This window comes from Sarcophilus harrisii, chromosome 4 (assembly GCF_902635505.1).
Source record: "Sarcophilus harrisii chromosome 4, mSarHar1.11, whole genome shotgun sequence".
Taxonomy (NCBI): Eukaryota; Metazoa; Chordata; class Mammalia; order Dasyuromorphia; family Dasyuridae; genus Sarcophilus; species Sarcophilus harrisii.
This window is the reverse complement of record NC_045429.1, coordinates 163,544,694-163,566,025: the sequence shown is the minus strand read 5'-3', so window position 1 is coordinate 163,566,025 and position 21,332 is coordinate 163,544,694. Positions and strand designations below refer to the sequence as shown.

General features: G+C 33.8%; 2 protein-coding genes across 2 annotated transcripts; both read left to right on the top strand.

Moving 5' to 3' along the window:
- The first annotated feature begins 10,120 nt into the window (after positions 1–10,120).
- On the top strand, positions 10,121–11,160 carry LOC100931504 (trace amine-associated receptor 9-like). Its single transcript, XM_003769453.2, is given in 2 exon segments — positions 10,121–11,137; positions 11,140–11,160. Coding segments are annotated over 2 exon segments (1,038 nt in total).
- A 7,763-nt stretch (positions 11,161–18,923) lies between these two features.
- On the top strand, positions 18,924–20,063 carry LOC116423593 (trace amine-associated receptor 6-like). The gene has a single exon (XM_031968592.1). The coding sequence runs from the start codon at positions 18,924–18,926 to the stop codon at positions 20,061–20,063; it is 1,140 nt and encodes a 379-aa protein (XP_031824452.1).
- The last annotated feature ends 1,269 nt before the right edge of the window (positions 20,064–21,332 follow it).

Sequence of the window (21,332 nt, the reverse complement as noted above, 5' to 3'; positions counted from 1 at the left end):
AATACATTTTATTATTGTTTCTTATGATATTACTTCATTAATAATTTTCACAAGCATTTATTTGTTCTCCACCCTAAGGCATTCTGATAAATGCTTCATAAATATTTTCAAAGTGAACCCTAAGATGTAGGTGCTATTATCATCCCTACTTTACAGTTGAAGAAACTGAGGCAAAAGAGTTGAAGTGATTTGCTCAGGAATAAAAATGTCTGAGGCTAGATTTGTATTCATCCCTTCCTGATTCAGAATCCATAATTATATTTACTATATCAAGTAGCTGCCTCATTAGTAACAATATAATTCAATAATATAATATTACTAATGTGGGAGTTACAGCAGAATCTAATTTGCTTTTACAAGTATTTCCTTATTCCATTAATATGAAGCTACTTTAATCATCTAAAAAAGCCATAAAATTAATCTGGGACAATATTGATTTTAGGTTGTTCTTCAGTTATATCCAACTCTTTTTGATACATTTGGGGTTTTGGCAAAGATGCTGGAGTGGTTTGCCATTTCCTTCTCCATTTTACAGAGAAGCAAATAAGACAAACAAACAGGGTTAAGTATCTGAGGTCCAATTCAAATTCACAAAGATGAGTTTTCCTTATTCCAGGCCCAGCACTCTATTACAATATGTGTGTGTGTATGTGTGTGCTCATGTATATATTAATGTGTGTATAGCTATTTTCCAACACATGCTATCAAATATGTTGCAACTATGTATGTTATACTTTTCATATAACATTGTAATGCTGGAGAAATGGAGGCAAGATAGAGATTAGAGAGTTTTAATATTTTATTGGAGAACTTAGATTAATTGGCTGGATTGGACTCATGTCTCAAAGAACCTAGCAACAAATGAAGAATTCCAAAGATTCTTATAAGTTCCAACTATCAGGAAAACAATGTTGGTGGTGGTGAGGAGGATTAGAACACTGGTGAGTGGGAATTTCCAAGAATGAACCATAAATCTGGTTCTGACAGGAAGGATCATAAATCCCTATAAATTGGGAGTGAAGTAGGTAGTCAAGCTAGTGACAGAAAATCTGGAAGGAAAGATAAAGGGTGCCAGCTAGGTATCTGAGATAAGAAGTTTGCTCTTATAGAATGCTAATGGTCAGAGCTCCCACCCCTAATTTATATCAGTTCTAATGGTCAGGAATGGGAAGGGGTTTAACCAGGGGGACTGAGGCAAAATAATTTAGGGGAACCGAGGTAGGATAATTCAGGGAAACTGAGGCAGAACAACTAAAGAAAATTGTGGCATAACAACATGATGAGTTTACAAGGTCTTCCTTACTTAAATCCAATTCACTTGCAATTCATGGCATCACAGCCCTGATGTCATTGTCCTTTTTAAGAAAAGAGGACAAAAAACAACCTTTGTGAGTAAAACAGGAGTTGCCTAGCTGGGGGACCCAATTGGAACTGGCCAGTTGAGCAACATAGTTCTTCCCTCCCCTTTCCCTTTCCTTCTCTTCTCTCATTTCACATAAGATGTCATACCCTTATTTACAGCTCTCCTGCCCAAAGTAATGTAAATTTTGATAACTATAACATACAAAGAGAAATTCCATTCAGAATAACTGTCGACAGCATAAAATATTTGGGAATCTATCTACCAAAGGAAAGTCAGGAATTATATGAGCTAAATTACAAAAAACTTTCCACACAAATAAAGTCAGACTTAAACAACTGGAAAAATATCAAGTGCTCCTGGATAGGTCGAGCAAATATAATAAAGATGACAATACTCCCTAAACTAATCTATTTATTCAGTGCTATACCAATCAGACTTGCAAGAAAATATTTTAATGATCTAGAAAAAATAACAACAAAATTCATATGGAATAATAAAAGGTCAAGAATCTCAAAAGAATTATTGGGAAAAAAAATCAAATGAAGGTGGCCTAGCTGTACCTGATCTAAAACTATATTATAAAGCAGCAGTCACCAAAACCATTTGGTATTGGCTAAGAAATAGATTAGTTGATCAGTGGAACAGGTTAGGTTCACAAGACAGAATAGTCAACTATAGCAATTTAGTGTTTGACAAACCCAAAGATCATCACTTTTGGGATAAGAATTAATTATTTGACAAAAACTGCTGGGATAACTGGAAATTAGTATGGCAGAAATTAGGCATGGACCCACACTTAACACCATACACCAAGATAAGAACAAAATGGGTCTATGATTTAGACATAAAGAACGAGATTATAAACAAATTGGAGGAACATAGGATAGTTTATCTCTCAGACTTGTGGAAGAGGAAGAAATTTGTGACTAAAGACCATTATTGATCACAAAATAGAAAATTTTGATTACATCAAATTAAAAAGCTTCTGTACAAATAAAACAAATGTAAACAAGATTAGAAGGGAAGCAACAAACTGGGAAAACATCTTCACAGTTAAAGGTTCTGATAAAGGCCTCATTTCCAAAATATATAGAGAACTGACTCTAATTTATAAGAAACCAAGCCATTCTCCAATTGATAAATGGTCAAAGGATATGAACAGACAATTTTCAGATGATGAAATTGAAATCATTACCACTCATATGAAAGAGTGTTCCAAATCATTATTAATCAGAGAAATGCAAATTAAGACAACTCTGAGATACCACTACACACCTGTCAGATTGGCTAAGATGACAGGAAAAAATAATGATGATTGTTGGAGGGGATGCGGGAAAACTGGGACACTGATACATTGTTGGTGGAGCTGTGAACGAATCCAACCATTCTGGAGAGCAATCTGGAATTATGCCCAAAAAGTTATCAAACTGTGCATACCCTTTGATCCAGCAGTGTTTCTACTGGGCTTATACCCCAAGGAGATACTAAAGAAGGGAAAGGGACCAGTATGTGCCAAAATGTTTGTGGCAGCCCTGTTTGTAGTGGCTAGAAGCTGGAAACTGAGTGGATGCCCATCAATTGGAGAATGGTTGGGTAAATTGTGGTATATGAATGTTATGGAATATTATTGTTCTGTAAGAAATGACCAGCAAGATGAATACAGAGAAGCTTGGAGAGAATTACATGAACTGATGCTAAGTGAAATGAGCAGAACCAAGAGATCATTATATACGTCAACAACGATACTGTATGAAGATGTAATCTGATGGAAGTGGATTTCTTTGACAAAGAGACCTAATTCAGTTTCAATTGATCAATGATGGACAGAAGCAGCTACACCCAAAGAAAAAAACACTGGGAAATGAATGTAAACTGTTTGCATTTTTGTTTTTCTTCCCGGGTTATTTCTACCTTCTGAATCCAATTCTCCCTGTGCAACAAGAAAACTGGATCTGCACACATACATTGTATCTAGGATATACTAGGACATATTCAACATATATAGGACTGCTTGCCATCTAGGGGAGGGGGTGGAGGGTGGGAGGGGAAAATCGGAACAGAAGTGAGTGCAAGGGATAATGGTGTAAAAAAAATTACCCTGGCATGGATTCTGTCAATAAAAAGTTACTATAATAAAAAATAAATAAATAAAGATGGGAAAACTGAAAAAAAAATGATAACTATAACATCACAAGATGTCTTGGCTTTTATGGATTAGGACTATGCCTTGAACCCAAATAACTCTAGCTCTTTTATTGAGCAATATGTCCCAGTTGAACTCTACTTGAATATTATTTAGGCCCTGATTGGTACAGAGTGAATGTAAATAGCAATTGTTTGTATTTGGTCAGAAACTCAGTCTTCCCATCCCAAATGGATTTTTCCCTCACTAGATAAGAGTCCAGTTTTTACCTCATTATTTGTCTAGTCTTAATAATTTATTAGGCATTGGGCCAAAGTTTCCCATTGTTTCTAGGCCATCTTCAGTTTTCCTGATCTATATCTTGCCATTGGATCCATATGACTCCGAAAGAGATGATGAGGCTGCTGACTTTGCACAGCCCTCCCTTACTTACATTCAATTCACTTACATGTCATGGCATCACTTCCCTGATGTCACGCACCTCTTTGAAAAAGGAAAATCAACAAAAACTTTTTTTTGCTACTTACTGTATAGTAATCAATCCCGTGGGATATAACTTCCTTTCTCATTAAGTAAGAAGTACAATGTTTTAAAAATAGATTGTGGGTGTATTTATTTTAAATCTTCAGGAATTAAATTATATTTATATGTATATAAAAATATAAATATGTAAAAAAAATTTGTGCATTTCAATGCAGAACCCACTTGTTAGAAAACATGATTCTGTGTTGTGCTTTGTAAATTGAATATGAAATTTTTAACAAATTGTGTCTTCCTTATAAGTGAATAATTTGCCTTATATCACTCTTGGATCCCTTTGTTAGGAACCAGTTCCTACAACTTATAAACTTGGACTTTCACTAGAGCACAGATTTTTTTTTTTTAATGAGGGGTTCATTTAGGGAAAATTTGAAAAGTTCATGCCTTTTATTGTTCAACATTTGGGCATGATTTAATTAAGTGAACTTTTTGTTCATATAGAAGGTGTGGTAGATATTTGCATAGTCAGTTGGAATATACAGTGAGTATAGAAGAATTTTACCTTTAGATTTTTCATAAAATATTTTTAACTGGCATGTGCGTTAATAGAGATATTCCTGGAGCCTCTTAGAAGGTAATATACAGTGCTGCTGTCCAAGGAATTCAATTGTGCTTCCATTTCAAGATCTGATTCATTTTCTCTTGAATTTCCTGAAATAAAATGCATATCAAATAATATATCACTACACTGATAGGGGCATCTAGATGGTGCAGTGAACAGAGTAACCTAGATTTAGAAAGACATGTCTTCTTAAATTCAAATCTGGCCTCAGACACTTACTAGCTGCATTTCCCTCAGTACATTGCATTTTCTTCATTTGTAAAATGAGCTGGAGAAAGAAATAGCAAACCATTCTAACATCTTTTGCAAGAAAATCCCAAATAGAGAAATAAAAAGCCATATATCACTGAAAAAAGTGGCTGACAATGCTAGATGATAAGGCAGCAGGTAGGAAGACTATTTTAAAATAATATTGTAATAATTTCTAAATACATTCAAGGAAATTGACCTGTTTGTTACAATGTTTTTCTCCTTGACTCCATCTTTTGCTACTTAAGAAATTAAAGAACTTAGACATTAGGCTTTTCTGAAATCTGCCTGCTCATCATTTCTTAAAGAACAATAATATTCCATTACATTCATATAGTATAACTTATTCAACCAGTTCCCAATGTACAGGAATTCACTCAATTTCTAATTCCTTGTCAATGCAAAAAGCTGCTACAAAAATCTGTATATCTGGGTGCTTTCCCCTCTTTTATGACCTTTTTTTTAGGATACAGACCCAGTAGTGACACAGAGATAAAAAGTATGCAGTTTTATAGCTCTTTGGCATAATTCCAAATTATCCTCTAGAATTGCCAGATCAGTTTCCAAGTCCACCAACAATGGATTAGTGTCCCAATTTTCCAGCATACTCTCCAACATTTATATTGATATTTTCTTAATCTTGTTTTTAATATTGTCTGATTTTTTTGACATCTCCTAAGCTCTAGACATTATATATCCCTCAACAATTTCCTAACTGTATATTTAGTCTATATTAGAGTCTCTTTCTATCTTTCTTTTCTTTAATTGCTTTTTAAAAATGTCCTTATGCAAAAAAATCAAATCAAATCAAAGATTGTGATATTAGAAGACAAATATAATGGCAGAACACTCAGTTAAGAGCCTGTAGGAATATTGACAGCTCTTTCCTCCTTTTTTTAAACTTCTTTTTTTTGTCCCCTTCTTGGTTTCATTTGTAAATTCTCAGAATAATTTGGAAAGCTAGGTCACTTGTCCACTTTCTATAAATTTATTCCCTACCTTGCTGTCTTAATTAAGGAATAGTTTTCTTGCTGTCTTAATTAAGGAATAGTTTTCTATTATCTTCTACTTCCCCTTCGAAAGGACTTTAGAAAGATTATGATGATAAAAACTATGAGTGTTATGAATTTAAAAGAATTTATTAAAAACTATATTCCAGGTACTATTTCAATGAGCCATAGAAACATAGATAAAATGAAACAATATTTGCCCTCAAGAAAGTTATATTTTATCAAGGTACACAATGTGTGCCTAAATAAGCATGTAGCAAACAATTACAAGGTAACTTAAAGGAAGAGCCCTGGTAACTGATGGGCATTGAGAAAGACTTTTTATAGAAAGTGGCGCTTGAAATGAATTTTAAAGGAAATAATAGCATTCTTAGAGACAGAGGTGAGGAAGAACTGACTTTAAGCATGGAGAACAAATGAAAAGGAAAGAGATGGGACATAAAGTTTTAAATGTGAGGAAACAAAACAATCCTTTTGGGTTAAACCATCAATTATAGAGAACTATATGTGGAGTCACATTGTAGAAAAAGTTTAAACCACAAACTCAGAGTTTCTATTTTCCTATAGAAAGATCCAAGAGTAGGAAGAGATATGGTCAGACTTGTGCTGTAGGAAAATCAGTTTAGTAGCTATGTGGAAAATGCATTAGAAAGGAAAGTTTTGAGTCATGGAGAGCAATTAGGAACAAATTTTCAATAATTCAATTTCAATAATCAAGGCAAGAGATAATGAGTGATAATATTGCCAAGGATGGAGTAGACCTGAGAAGGCCTCACTAAAGTTCCAGAGTGTCCCCAGAAGCCTGGATCTACCCCTCCAGTGTTGCTTCATTGCTTCAGTGTTGGTATTTGAAATAAAATAGACTGACAGGACAGCATGCCCATGTTAGGTATTAGAAGAACAAAGAAAAATGAGATAGGGCTATCAATATTGTATTTTCATAGGCATTCCTAACTTCCCAGTCACTTTGGGTTATACCAGTGACAGGACCTAGAACATTGATTTTCCTCTTACTAGATCTAAGAAAGATGTGTACTCCTTAGAAACTGTGCTCATTTTAATCAGGGACTTTTTTTATTCAGAAGTTTCAGTCATGTCTGACTTTGTGACCCCATTTGGGGTTTTCTTGGTAAAGATACTGGAGTAGTTTGCTATGTCTTTGTTATGAACATTTGACAGATGAGGAACTGAAGCAAAAAGTTTAAGTGATTTGCCCAAGATCATATAGCTAGGAAGAGTTGGGTCAAATTTGTACTCAGGAAAATGAGTCTTTCTGACTCAAGGTCCAGTATTCTATCCCCTGCACAATTGCCTACCCAAAAAGGGACTTACTATCTTCCTATTCTTAATGTGCATTTTATAGTATATATAACGTGTGTACTTATAGTATTATATAGTATATAATAGTATATATATACATATATATATATATTATATAGTTTAAGTTACTGACTACATATAATAGGACACTCTCCTTATTTATAATTAATGCATAAAGAATCAATGTGACAGTAAATTGACTCTTGGTCTTGGAATCAGAATCTTGATTTAGACTCTTGGGATCCTCTCCCACCTCTGACAGTGTAGTTTTGACCAAGGGCAAATTACATACCTACTCAGAGCCCACAGCTAATTGTCAGGCATTAGTGAAGGAAGGTTCTGTACTATCAGATCCTACACAGTAATGAAATAACACATAGATATGATTCAGGCCTGTATGGGATATTTTAGGAAGACTAAAATCTCTTATATAAAAGCTTAACAAGGCCTTTTCAGGGCTCTCTTCCTCCTTTGGGTTTACACCTGACATCCAGTTCTCACCTATAGCTCTAAGAAGCTGTAGCATGTACAGCACCCAAATGTCAATATAATTGTCTGTCAGAGAGCCTAACCAAGTTTAGGATAATTGACAATTGTCAAGCCCTTCAGTGAGTTAGAGTTTTATCTATGTCAAGTATGTAAAGACTCCCCACCTCTACCCTGCCCCCAGCCCTGAGCAATAGACAGATGAATATAATTTGTTCCAACAGAAATGAAGGGAGGTGAAACAGTTGCTGTGGAGTTCTGAACTTAGTCAGTATTGAAAACATCAAGGTCTCAGGTCATTGCCATTCTGAATTTTTTCCTGCCACTGGATTTTGATGACTCTGGAAGAGAAAGTGAGGCTGATAACTGTGTATGTCTGACTCACTTAAATCCAATTCACCTATGAATTAAGACATTGCCCTTTGAAGTCATTTGTTATCTTCCAAAATGAAGGACAAACAAGAACAGGTATAGTGCAGTCCTTTCCAACCCCAACCAATTGCAGTTGTTGAGATCTATCAGGAGAGAATGTAGTTTGGAGGCAGGCACCATTGTGAAGTCTTATTCTAGGTTGGTTTCATATCTTACAAATAAACTGTAGAATTCTTTATGAATTTATGACTTCATTAATGAGGCTAAAATTTGAATTGGATTTCCATTTACTATTTAATTTTAACATCTTGTTCTATTTTCTATGCAATGCACAGTGTGTATATACACACACATGTATGTTAGAGAGTTGTATGTGTGTATACCTGTTTTGTGTGCACATTATATATGTTTACATTTGTATATATGTACATATATTACATGTGTGTAAATGTATATATATATTCTTTTTTTAAGCTTAAACTATTAAAGTCTTAGTGTGGTTAAGCAATAAGGGTTTAAAACTGCACTAATACTTTTGTGACTCCCTCTATAAGGGAGGCCACATTAAATAGTGGAAGGAAGGATTGCTTGGTAATTGTGAAGCTCCGAGATCTGACTCAATGTTTGTTCCTGAGAAAGTCTTTAGCTTCTCAATACCTTCCTCAATCCCTTCCCCAGAACTCTATAATGCCATAAACTATATAGTAAATGATAACTACCTTTGTACAAAGACATGTCCATAGTAAGAAGTTTCTTACATTAATGAAATGTGTACATATATAATGTATATGTTAAGTATTCAGAGCTTCTAATAAAATCCTCCTTTTATAATATTGTATATAATATATAATAACAAAAACAAAAATTCAGAATGGCAATGACCGGAGACCTTGATGTTTTCAATGTTGACCAAACCCAGAATTCCATAGCAACTGTTTCACCTGCCTTCATGTCTTTTGGAACAAATTATTTTCATGTGTGTATTGCCTCAGTGTAATATGGAAATGACCAGTTCTTTTCTAAGATTCTGCCAATTAATCCAAGTATTTTCAAGCAGCACAAAACTAAAAAGAATTAATTATGGAAGCAACAATTACTTATATGATTGTGGTCTGAGAATGAATTAGCTTTGGAAAAACTTCTAAAATATTATTGAGGAATTAAGTTCCACAGGGGAAGCCAAGAGCTAAAAAACCTGAATATTATTTTTAATGAATCTACATATGTGTATGTATATATATTTACATTTATTCATACATATATATGTGTTTTTGTACAAATAAAAAAGGTGTTCTAAAATACAGTGCAGTTTTTAGCTATTAAACTACATGTATAAACATATGAGTGCAAATCTTATAATACAAAATGAATAATTTATATTCCTATAAACTGGTATAGCAGAAAAAATTCTTTATTAATGCTTATTGGAAAAAAAGTTTGTTTTCATAGTTCACACTTATCCCCGTAGGGATTGTATCCTAGAGGTTTTTTGGCACTTGTGTGGCTGAGCTCCCAAAAGGGGTACTTGGGGCATTTACTCAGAGTCAATAACTTGAAAAAAGGGTAAATAAAAGGTGACCCTTTAATTGAAGAATCCTTTAGTATTATTGAACTTTGCAGAAGAGCTTGTAAAAGGTACAGAATGACAGTATTAAAGGAAAATGCTAGCAAGCAGATGAGCATTGACTGTTTTGATGCATATCCTTAGTACACTTCTTCAAAGCTATTTATTTATTGATTTTTAGAATAGGAGAAGGAGTTGTACTGAGAGAAATAGGATATTTCGAGTATAATTGAAAATAGGGGTTTCATTGTTTATAAGAAAGGGGGAAGAGAGCAGATATTTATTAGTGCCCCCTATGCCATTAAATGTGTAAAATTACTTTAATAATTAAAATATTATCTCAGTGAAATAGATCACAATTCATGAAGGATAATCTTTTACTTTATACAAAAAGGCATTTTTCCTTTTTTTTCCAGGAATATCGGAAATGTCAAAGAGATCTTTTCTATGATTTCCTAGAAAAACAAAACTACTGATAAGCTGACAGAGAGGATGATAAGCAGCAGCAATAATGTCCCAACTTATACCTGTAGAGCTGTGTTATGAAAACACCAATGGGTCCTGCATTAAAACCTCCTACTCCCCTGGACCCCGAGTCATCCTCTACCTGACTTTTGGCTCAGGGGCTCTTCTGGCTGTCTTGGGAAATCTTCTAGTCATGATTGCAATCCTTCACTTCAAGCAGCTGCACTCTCCAGCCAATTTTCTCACAGCCTCCTTGGCTTGTGCTGACTTTTTGATGGGAGTCATTGTGATGCCCTTCAGCATGGTGAGGTCGATAGAGAGTTGCTGGTACTTTGGGGAAAATTACTGTAAACTTCACTCTTGTTTTGATGTATCTTTTTGTTTTTCTTCCATTTTTCACTTGTGCTTCATCTCCATAGATAGATACATTGCTGTCACTGACCCACTGGGCTATCCAACTAAATTCACTCGGATGGTTTCAGGAATATGCATCCTGTCCTCCTGGTTTTTTGCTGTTACATTTAGTTTTTCAGTTCTTTACATGGGTGTCAGTGCTGATGGGCTGGAAGAATTAGTAAGTGCCCTCACCTGTGTGGGAGGTTGTCAGGTTGCTGTGAATCAAAACTGGGTACTGATAAATTTTCTTTTGTTCTTCATTCCCACTCTGGTTATGATCATTCTTTACTGTAAGATTTTTCTAGTAGCTAAACAGCAGGCTAGAAAGATCGAAAGTATGAACAACAAAACTCAGTCTTCTTCAGAGAGTTACAAAGCCAGAGTGTCCAAGAGGGAGAGAAAAGCAGCCAAAACCCTGGGCATTGCAGTGATTGCATTTCTGATTTCATGGTTGCCATACTTTATTGACTCAATAATTGATGCATTTGTAGGGTTCATCACCCCAACATATATTTATGAAATTTTAACTTGGTTTGCCTATTATAATTCAGCTATGAACCCTCTGATTTATGCTTTCTTTTATCCTTGGTTTCGAAGAGCAATTAAATTAATTGTTTCTGGGAAAGTCTTCAGAGGTCACTCTTCAACAATAGATTTATTTTCTGAAAAAAAATTAAGATTTTAGATTGAAGAATTTAAAACAGAGTACAAAGTTTAAAATGGAACAGATGAATTATTATGAGATAAAAGTATCCTCTCTCCATTCAGTCCCAATTCTAATATTCATGTTTCATGCCAAATTACATGTGGATACTGTTTTCCCTCTGGCTTCAAAATGCATTCCTTTTCCTATCTTTTCTTATTTCATCTTTGCTTTTGGTCTTTATTTCCCTTTTGGACCAAAGGGCAAAAGAGGTTTTTTCTTCTCTAATCAACATTTTATAATGTTATCTAATCCCACTCCATTAGCTTTTCATTTGTAGTAGATAAATTGCCTATTTTGCCTATTCTGCTTCTTTCAAGAACATCTCTGACATTTTCTTCCTTTCAAAAGTTTATTTTTAAAATTTTTATGAGTCTGATCAATTTAATCTTCTGTGGTTAACTACTGTATTTATTTGAATCAATAGCCTAGAAAAGTTTTCAGCTCTATTCTTGATCATATAGTTACTTTATTACCTTTTCCCCCTTCTTTCTTTCTTTTTTTCTAAAAGGAATGGAAGTGAGGTATCAATTCTACCCATAGTAAATAATGAAGCTGTCTTCAAGTGAAAGGAGTTTACATGATTACAGTAGGTTTTCTGCCCCCAAAATCCTTTGCTTTCTTAATATTGACAAAACTATTTAAAGTTACTTTAGGCCTACAGAGGAGTTTTGTGCGTATGTGTGTGCCTAAGTGCATGCTATCATTCTTTCTTATGCCATTCCTTCATTAATAATAACTACAACTATTATAGTATATATACAAGGCGAGTGCTTCACAAATGTTATCTTATTTGTTTTGCACAACAACTCTATGGAGTAGGTATTATTATACCCATTTTACAGTTGAGGAAACTGAGGCAAACAGAATTGAAGTGACTTGATTATAAATATGAGATTACATTTGAATTCATATCTTTCTGATTTAAATCTCATAATTGTATCTACTACACCTAATAGTTTTCTTATTAGCAACAATATAACATAACCAAACCAGCAGTTACAGCATTGATATGGGAGACTATTTTCATCATCTAAAAAGTCAGAAAATTAATATGGGACATGATTGGTTTTAGGTTCTTGTTCAGTTGTGTTCAACACTTCTTGATCCATTTAGGTTTTCCTGGCAAAGATACTTGTGCTATTTCTTTCTCATGAGGAAATCAGACAAACAGACTTAAGTGACTTCCTCAGGATTTTCCAGCTAGTTAAGTGTCTGAAATCATATTCCAACTCATGAAGATAAATCTTCCAGAATCCAAGCCCAGCACTCTATCCACAATACCCCACCTAACTGCCACAATTTTAGGTTGCAATTGTACTAGAGAGATAGATAAATAGATAATTATATGTATAGGTGGATATGAATATATATATATATATATATATATATATATATATATATATATATATACATGTAAATGTGTATGTGAGAGTGTATCTAGACAGAAAGAACTATTGCCCACCACATACTATCAAATATGTTGCAACTATGAAAATTCTACTTTTGGTATAACATGTGACTTTTCCCAGGGGTTCCTCATTTAAATCCAGTTAACTTAAATATCATGGCATCATTTCCTTGGTGTCAGGGTCCCCTTCGAGAAAAAACAAACAACCTCTCTGAGTAAGAATAGCAATATGAGCTGCCTTACTGGGGACTAGAATTGGAGTTAGGCAACACAGTTTTCTGCTTCTATTATACCTTCTCTTTATCTACCCTTTTTTTTTCCTTTCCCTTCTCTTCCCTCTGCCCACATAGGTATCCATACCCTTATTTGCAGGTTCTCTTCCCAAAGGAATGTAAATTTTTATAACTTAAACCTCACAAGATTTCTTGGAGTTTTTGAGTTAGGATTATGCCTTAAATCCAAATCTATCTGGCTCTTATTGATTCAACAACATTAGGTCCCAGACCAAGCCTCATTTGGACAATACTTGGGCCCTGATTAAAGCAATTGGTTCTGTTTTTGCCAGAAACATTGAGGGTTTGTCCCTCCCTGATTGTTTTTTTTTCTTGACTAGGTAAAAGAGGCCATTTTTGACCTCATTTCTTAACTACTCTTAATCACCTACTGAACAATAAGCTAAGGTTCCCACTGCTCCAAAGGCCATCTCCAATTGTCCTGATCTATATCTTGTCACTAGACCCAGATAATTCTAGAGGGGAAGGTAAGGCTGGTGACCTTGTACAGCCCTCCCTCACTTCAATCCAATTCACTTGTGTGTCATAGCATCACCTCCCTGATGTCATGGACTTCTTTGAGAACAGAAAAGCAACAATAACTTTTTGTTACTACTTGCTGCATAGTCATTAATTCCATGAAATGTAATTTCTTCCTCTTCAAATAAAAAGTTAGCAAATTTTGAAAAGAGATTGTGAAATGTTTTAATTCTTTAGAAACTACATTATAGATATATAAGGTAAAATCATGAAATCTTTTAATAAGTTGTATATATTTCAATGAACATCAAAACTGTTAGAAAACATGATTCTCTTTGTGTTGTGATTTCTAAATTGAATATTAAAATGTCAAACAAGCTGTGTCTTTCTTATAACTTAATGATTTGCTTTATATCACTGTTGAATGCCCTTTATGGAAATCAGATGACACAGCTTATAGGTTTGTGCTTCCACTAGAGCATAAGTATTTTATAGAGGGGCATATCTATAGTCCATGGGAAATTGAAACATTTCTCACTTTTTACTATTCAACATTTAGGAATAGTTTAGTAAGTGATCAGACGATGCCTATTAGACTTTTTGGTCATATAAAAGGTATGAGGGATAGTTGTATTAGCAGTTAGAATTTACAATGAATATAGAAGAATCTTACTTCTTCGATTGCTCATGACATATTTCTAGCTGGCATTTGATTTTAAAGAAATAATTTAGTTCAGTGCCATTATATTGGATATCATGAGGTATGTTATTTCATAATGAATGGATCTTATGGAAAAACTGGAGGCAATACACATATATAGAGAGAGAAAAACCAATATATTTATACAGAATGTTCTCTCCTTCAGGATGGTGTAGGGGAAATGGAGCAAAATACATTAAAATGGTAAGATTTAGTGCTGGAAGGGACCTTAGGGGCCATCAAATTTAAGCCCCTCATTTTATATATGTGGAAACTAAGGAATAAAAAATCTAATGACTTGGCAACAACAAAATTATACAATGATCCATTCTGATGGACATGTCTCTTTTCAACAATGAGATGATCCAGGTAGGTTTCAATGACCTTGTAATGAAGAGAGCCATCTACACCCAGAGAAAGGACTGTGGGAAGTGAGTGTGGATCACAACATAGCATTTTCACTCTTTTTGTTGTTGTTTGCTTACATTTTATTTTATTTTTCTTTTTTTTCCTTTTTTGATTTGATTTTTCTTGTACAGCAAGATAATTATATAAATATATATGCATATATTGGATTTAACATATATATTTTTTACATGCTTAACATATATTGGATTACTTGCCATCTAGAGGAGGAAGTAGGAGGAAGGTGGAGAAAGAGTTAATGTTGAAAGATTATCCATGCAGATTTTGTAAAAATTAAAAAGCTTAAATTAAAAAAAAAAGAAAGTTAAATGACTTGTCCAGAGTCACACAGATAATAAATGTCTAAGGGAAGATTTGAACTCATCTTTCAAGCTCTATATTCACAACTTGATACACTTTTCCACTTAAGCTGTCTAATGGTTCTGGTGTCTTGAAAACAGGATTAGATTACAAAGACTTCACTTCCCAAATCATGTTTCTAAAGCTTTCCATTTAAGTTGATTACACTATTCTCTGTGGGGCTGGTGCCCACCAATTTTACTGGAGAGTTTAGTTTGTAACTGTTTTTCATGGAAAAAAATTCATATTTTCTGGGCCATACAATCATTGTGTTGCTGCCCAGGCTTTACCCCCACTTGGTTTTCTAATGCCAGAAGAAATATAAGAAACCAGCATTTGTTTTTAAATTTTGGGCCACTAATCTATCACTTGTAGCCAGGTGCTCAAATTCCAACATTCCCTGGTGATACAGGATTTCATACAAGGAACCACATCTCTCTTTTTCCGTAACTGATGTTCACAAAATTCACTCCATTCTCTTTTACATTAATCATCATGTCAGTCCAGATGAACAGAATCCAAACTTACTACCTATATGACTTCGGATTTAACCTTCATAGGCCTTGGTTTGTTTTCATATTAAATAAGAAAATTGTACATGAATTCAAAAATACCTTAAAACTAAATATTATTTAGATAGGTTGGATATTGCTCCTTTAGAGGCAGAACTTCATGCTGCTATCCATTGAATCCAATTGAGTTTCTATTTCAAGATCTGATCCATTTTCTCTTTAATTCCCTGAGAAAAAATATATATGCAAATAATGTAGGAAGACACTAATGAGGATAGCTCGATGGTGCAGAAGAGAGAGTACAAGCTCTAAAGTCAGGAAGATCCTTCTTTCTGAGTTCAAATCTGGTCTCAGATACTTACTAGCTGTGTGATTCTAGACAAGTCCTTAACTCTGTCTCCCCCAGTTTCCTCATTTGTAAAATGAACTGGAGAAAGAAATAGCAAATCATGCTAGTATCTTTGCCAAGAAAATCACAAATAGAGTAATGAAGAGTCACATATCACTGAAAAAAAGTTTGAACAATGTTAGATAATAAAACTCTAGTTGGCAAGACAATTTCCAAATAATATTACAAAAATTTCTAAATACTTTCAAGGTAATTGAGCTGTCTGCTACAAAGCTTTCCTTCTTCCGTGGCTCAGTCTTTTATGTTGTATCCCAGTACAGTCTTTATTCCAAGTTCATGCAAAATTCTGCATACAACTTAAAGGTTGGCATCTACCATTTCCGTAATAGTGGATAAATATCATGGGAAAAATAGGTACCTAATTTATATTTCCCTTCCCACTTCATTCTCATGACCTCTTACATCCTTCTGTTTTTCTCAGAAAGTCTACCAGTGTTTCTCAAAGTATGGTCTAGAGAATCCTGAGGATCTCTGAAACCCTTTTAGAGGGTCTGCAAATTCAAAAATAGTTTTTATTTCCAATATGGTAAATGTCTATAAATATAACCCAGATAAACAAAAACATTTTGGAGAGATCCTCAATAATTTTTAATAGGATAAAGATACTGAAAACAAAAGTTTGAGAACCACTGGAAAGTTTTCTCACAATTTATACTTTATTGAGAAATCATGGAATGCATTTGCATCAAGAAATATAATGCATACAAAGTCCATAGATCTGAGTTTAAGTGCCAGTTCTTCTAAATCAGGGCTTCTTAAACTTTTTCCACTCATGATTCCTTTTCATGTGAGAAATTTTTATGAGACCCCAGATATATAGATATATAAAATAGATATACAAATCAAACATTTGCTGATTAAAAAAATCATAATTTTATGATTCCTCATTCAGTTACACATCCCAAATGGGATCACAACTTACAGGTTAAGAAGCCTTATTCTACATATACATATATGTGTGTGTGTTCTAAATAAATATATATCTTACAAATAAGGAAACTGAATGCCAGAGAGTTTGTGTGGCTTGTCCAGTGTCACACAAACAATAAATGTCTAAGAGAGGATTTGGACTCAGGTCTTTCCAATTCCACATGCACCACGCCATGCATTGTGCCACTAGTTGTCTAATAGCTCCAGGCTCACATTATGAAGACTCCATTACCAATCAGATGCTTCTAAAGCTTCCTCTTCCAAGTTAATCATTTTCTATTCTGTTAGCTGTTTCTTGGCTGGTAAAGCATATGCTGAGAAATCCCTTGCATCTTACTGGAGGTGAAGGATTTGGTTCATATCTCTTCCTCATAAAAAATGGCAAAATGTGTCTTTCCTGGGTCATAAAGTGGCTATGGTGCTCCTAAGTCCTTTTTTCCATCTTGACTTTCTCTGTATAAACTAATCCAATGAACTAAGAATTGTCCAAGTTCTATTTGGGCCTATTATAATTCTATTGTTCTTTTTTTTAGTCTTCCTGCATTGTTTGAACTTTTTTTTTTTGCTTTTAACATCAAAAGAAAATGAAATCCTGAAGAGTAAAAATCTTGTTTTCACTTCCTTTGAATACTCCAAATAACTTTTCAAATTCAAATACTAATTATTGAATATTTTGAGACATACTCACTCAAACATCAAGGGCCAAATGACTCTTGATAATTGATGGAAGTCAAATAACAATTTTTAGTTGTCTTTCCCAAAAGCCAAGTTTTATCATAAATGCTTTAATGTAGCCATAAATAAATAGAAAACCTTATTTTGACACTGAAATTTTAAATTCAACACATGAAAATAGCCAATGATGTTGATAATGAAAGTCAAATCCTGAAATCAGTTCTTATTGCTAAGTTATTCTGATGACTATCATTAAAAATTTTAATTTATTTTAAGGCAAATCAAAACCTGATAGGAAAGCCAGCAAATGTAAGAAAATAAATCTTCCTGAGAACTTTTCATTTCTAAGAGAAATAAGGAAAACTGTCAATGAATCAATCTTTGAGAAGATATAGTATTCCCTGTTTTCTTAACAATCATCAGCATGTGTTCTTGGTTCCTTTAAAAAATAGTCAAGTAGAATCATGTAAAACAAATTCATTCAATAGATGGATATATGTAAATATATAAATGTAATTACATTCTTGTGTGTGTATTGTGCATGTGTGTGTGGAGTTCAAATTGGCCTCAGGTATTGATTAGTTGTGTGACTCATGACAAGTCACTTAACCCTGTTTGCTTCAGTTCCTTACCTGTAAAAATGAAGTGGAAAAAAAAAAAGGCAAACCATTGCAGTATCTTTATCAAGAAACTCTCAAATGAGGTCACAAAGCATTGGACTGAAAACAATTCAATCACAAACATCAATACATAGACCTATTTACACAAATGCCTATGTCTCATTCTATACCCTAAATTTGCAAGTTTATGAAAAAGCCTGGAAAAGAATTTCACAGAGAAAGTGTGGATTGGCTAAAGTCTATACTGCAAGCACCCATTATATTAAAGTCCTGTATATTAAAGTATGAATTTTTGTTGATACTATAACTTTTGAAGTCCATGTTTTCTGGTTTTTTTTTTTTTTTGTTTGTTTTTTGTTTTTTTGCAGTTAATAGAAAGAGGCTGATATTGGTAGATAAAGTCTTTGGAGACTGTCAATAATTACATTGTTATAGCTGATTGCATATTATCATATTATCATAGCTGATACAAATCTCTATAGTTAATCAGATCACATCACTGAGGGAGAGAACATAGGTTGAATTCATAAATCCTTTTGTCCCTAGAATATTTAAGTAATGATTACTGGAGGAGGAAAAAATAGAGTATTCTCACAGTTCACAGCTTAAACTACTGGGACCATATGCTATTGGGATTCCCTCTAATGGCCTTTCAGGGATGAGGTTTCATTTGCTGACTTTCTGAGAGCACAGCAGGTTTGGGGAAAAACTTGGATCAGATAAAAAGGAATATTAATAAAAGGTGCCCCTTTATTGGGGGAAGTACCGCAATATTTTTGCTGTTTACTTAAGAAAGTTTCTTAGAGGTTCAGATCTCTTGTGTAGAATATCAAGAGTCAAAACTCATGACTTGCTTGCTTTTTTCTCAGTTATTAATGCAACTCATCAATATCAACAACTTCTAATTGTATGAGATAATTGTGCCTCTGATCAGATATTTAACCTGGAAAAACTTCCTGCTATTTTGGAAGTATAAATGGTATCTTTTGTATGGACACCAGCTTATTTTCTTACCATTGTAAAGCTCTGTGTGATCACAAGAAATATAAATATTGAAAGGTTCAGAAGAATCATGAACTACAGCAATGTGTCCCTGACTGCAGCTATACAGTTCTGCTATGAGAACATCAATGGGTCCTGCATTCAGATTCCCTATTCTCCTGCATCTCGAGTCATTCTCTACCTGGCCTTTGGTTCTGGAGTTCTGTTGGCTGTCTTGGGAAATCTTTTGGTCATGATTTCAATCTTACACTTCAAGCAGCTGCATTCTCCAGCCAATTTTCTCATTGCCTCCTTGTCTTGTGCTGACTTTTTGGTGGGAGTCTCTGTGATGCCCTTCAGCATGGTGAGGTCAATAGAGAGCTGCTGGTATTTTGGAGAGAGTTACTGTAAACTGCATACCACTTTTGATGTTGCATTTTGTTATACTTCTCTCCTCCACTTGTGCTTCATCTCTATTGATAGATATATTGCTGTTACAGACCCTCTAGTCTATCCAACCAAGTTCACCATCTCTGTCTCTGGATTATGCATTACTCTTTCCTGGACCATCACTATGTCTTACAGTGGTTCTGTTTTTTACACAGGTATCAATGATGATGGACTGGAGGAATTAGTAAGTGCTCTCACCTGTGTGGGAGGTTGTCAGATTGCTGTGAATCAAAACTGGATCATAATAGATTTTTTGTTGTTTTTCATACCCAGTCTAATTATGATTATTCTTTATTCTAAGATTTTTCTTGTAGCGAAATTTCAGGCTAGGAAGATTGAAAACACAAGTAGTAAAGGGGAATCTTCCTCTTCAGATAGTTACAAAGCCAGAGTAGCCAAGAGGGAGAGAAAAGCAGCAAAAACACTGGGTATTGCTGTGATTGCTTTTCTAATTTCATGGTTACCCTACTCACTTGACTCATTAATTGATGCTTTTCTTGGCTTTGTAACCCCTGCCTACGTGTATGAAATTTGCTGTTGGTTTGCTTATTATAACTCAGCTGTGAATCCCCTGATTTATGCTTTTTTTTACCCTTGGTTTCGGAAAGCTATAAAACTCATTGTGACTGGAAAAATCTTACAGAATGGCTCTTCAACAATGAATTTGTTTTCTGAACAAGAATAAAAGTTAGAATGAGAAATTTCACTTTTGTTTCTCCCGATATTTTTGATTTTCTAAATTATTCACTTTATTATTACTAAATGACTAAACTAAATGTAATTAACAAATCTCTTAGAGAAGGTGAAAAAGGAATAATTCTTTTTTTTTTTGTCCAGGTCTTTTTGGCTCTGCTTTTCAGAGTTTTGGCAGTTGTATGTCTCTCTAAAATTAGACAAAAACAAAATTCCTGGCAGATATTACAAAGGAATAATATTAATGCCTCTGCTCCAATAAACACCCTGGCTTTTTGGCTCACTTACTTTTTTAATTCCACTACTCTTTTCCCTGATATGTATTCTTAAACTTTTCTTCTTGACTTCATTTTGTATCTCCAAAATTTCCCAAGAACCTGTGAAATATCTCAGCTATCACAATCGTGCCCCTCCTCTATTTATTCAATTTTCATTTGTGTGCACTGGTTCCTACCTATTCCTGACTGCCCACACAGGTTGACAACCTCCAAGAAAAGCCTAATCCTCTTTTTCTTCCTGCCTAAGGAAAAAGCATTATTTAATAAATATTTCCTTGTAATATTAATCAAGTAACACTTTGACCAGAGATGTTTTCATTGGGTATAAAGTTAGACTAAGTTCTAATTTATGATGTGTGAGGTATCATTTTCTAATAGTGATTGTCTTGCTTATTTCTGATTGCTTGCTAGTATAGCAATACTCTCTTTCTCCTTGCTGCTGAGACAGGCTTTGGGAATTATCTGATATTACCTTTCCCTACAAATTGTAGGCTCTGATAATGCTGCCTTAAATCATTTTAATCACATTTACAAAATATCTTGGCATATTATATTTCATTAGACTCTTTCCTTTTCACATAATAGAACCAAACTGCAACTGATCATTGATGCTCTTTTAGGTTTTGTTTTGCTTAGATAAGTGTAAACTATTTAAGTGTTTTTCTGGGTTTGTTTTGGCAAAGTTTATAATTCAATAAATATTTTATAATATTTATATATTAATATATATATAATATAATAAATATTATATAAATTATATTTATATAAATATATTTATATATTATATATATTTATTATATATTATATATATAAATATATATAAATATTTATAAGTTTATAATTCAATAAATATTTTCACTCAACAAATACACAATACAATAGTATACAACATGAGTGATATACAGATATATAATAAATGGTCCTTTCCCTACAATTAAAAGTAGAAGACAGCATATGTACATGAGATAAATTACATAACCACA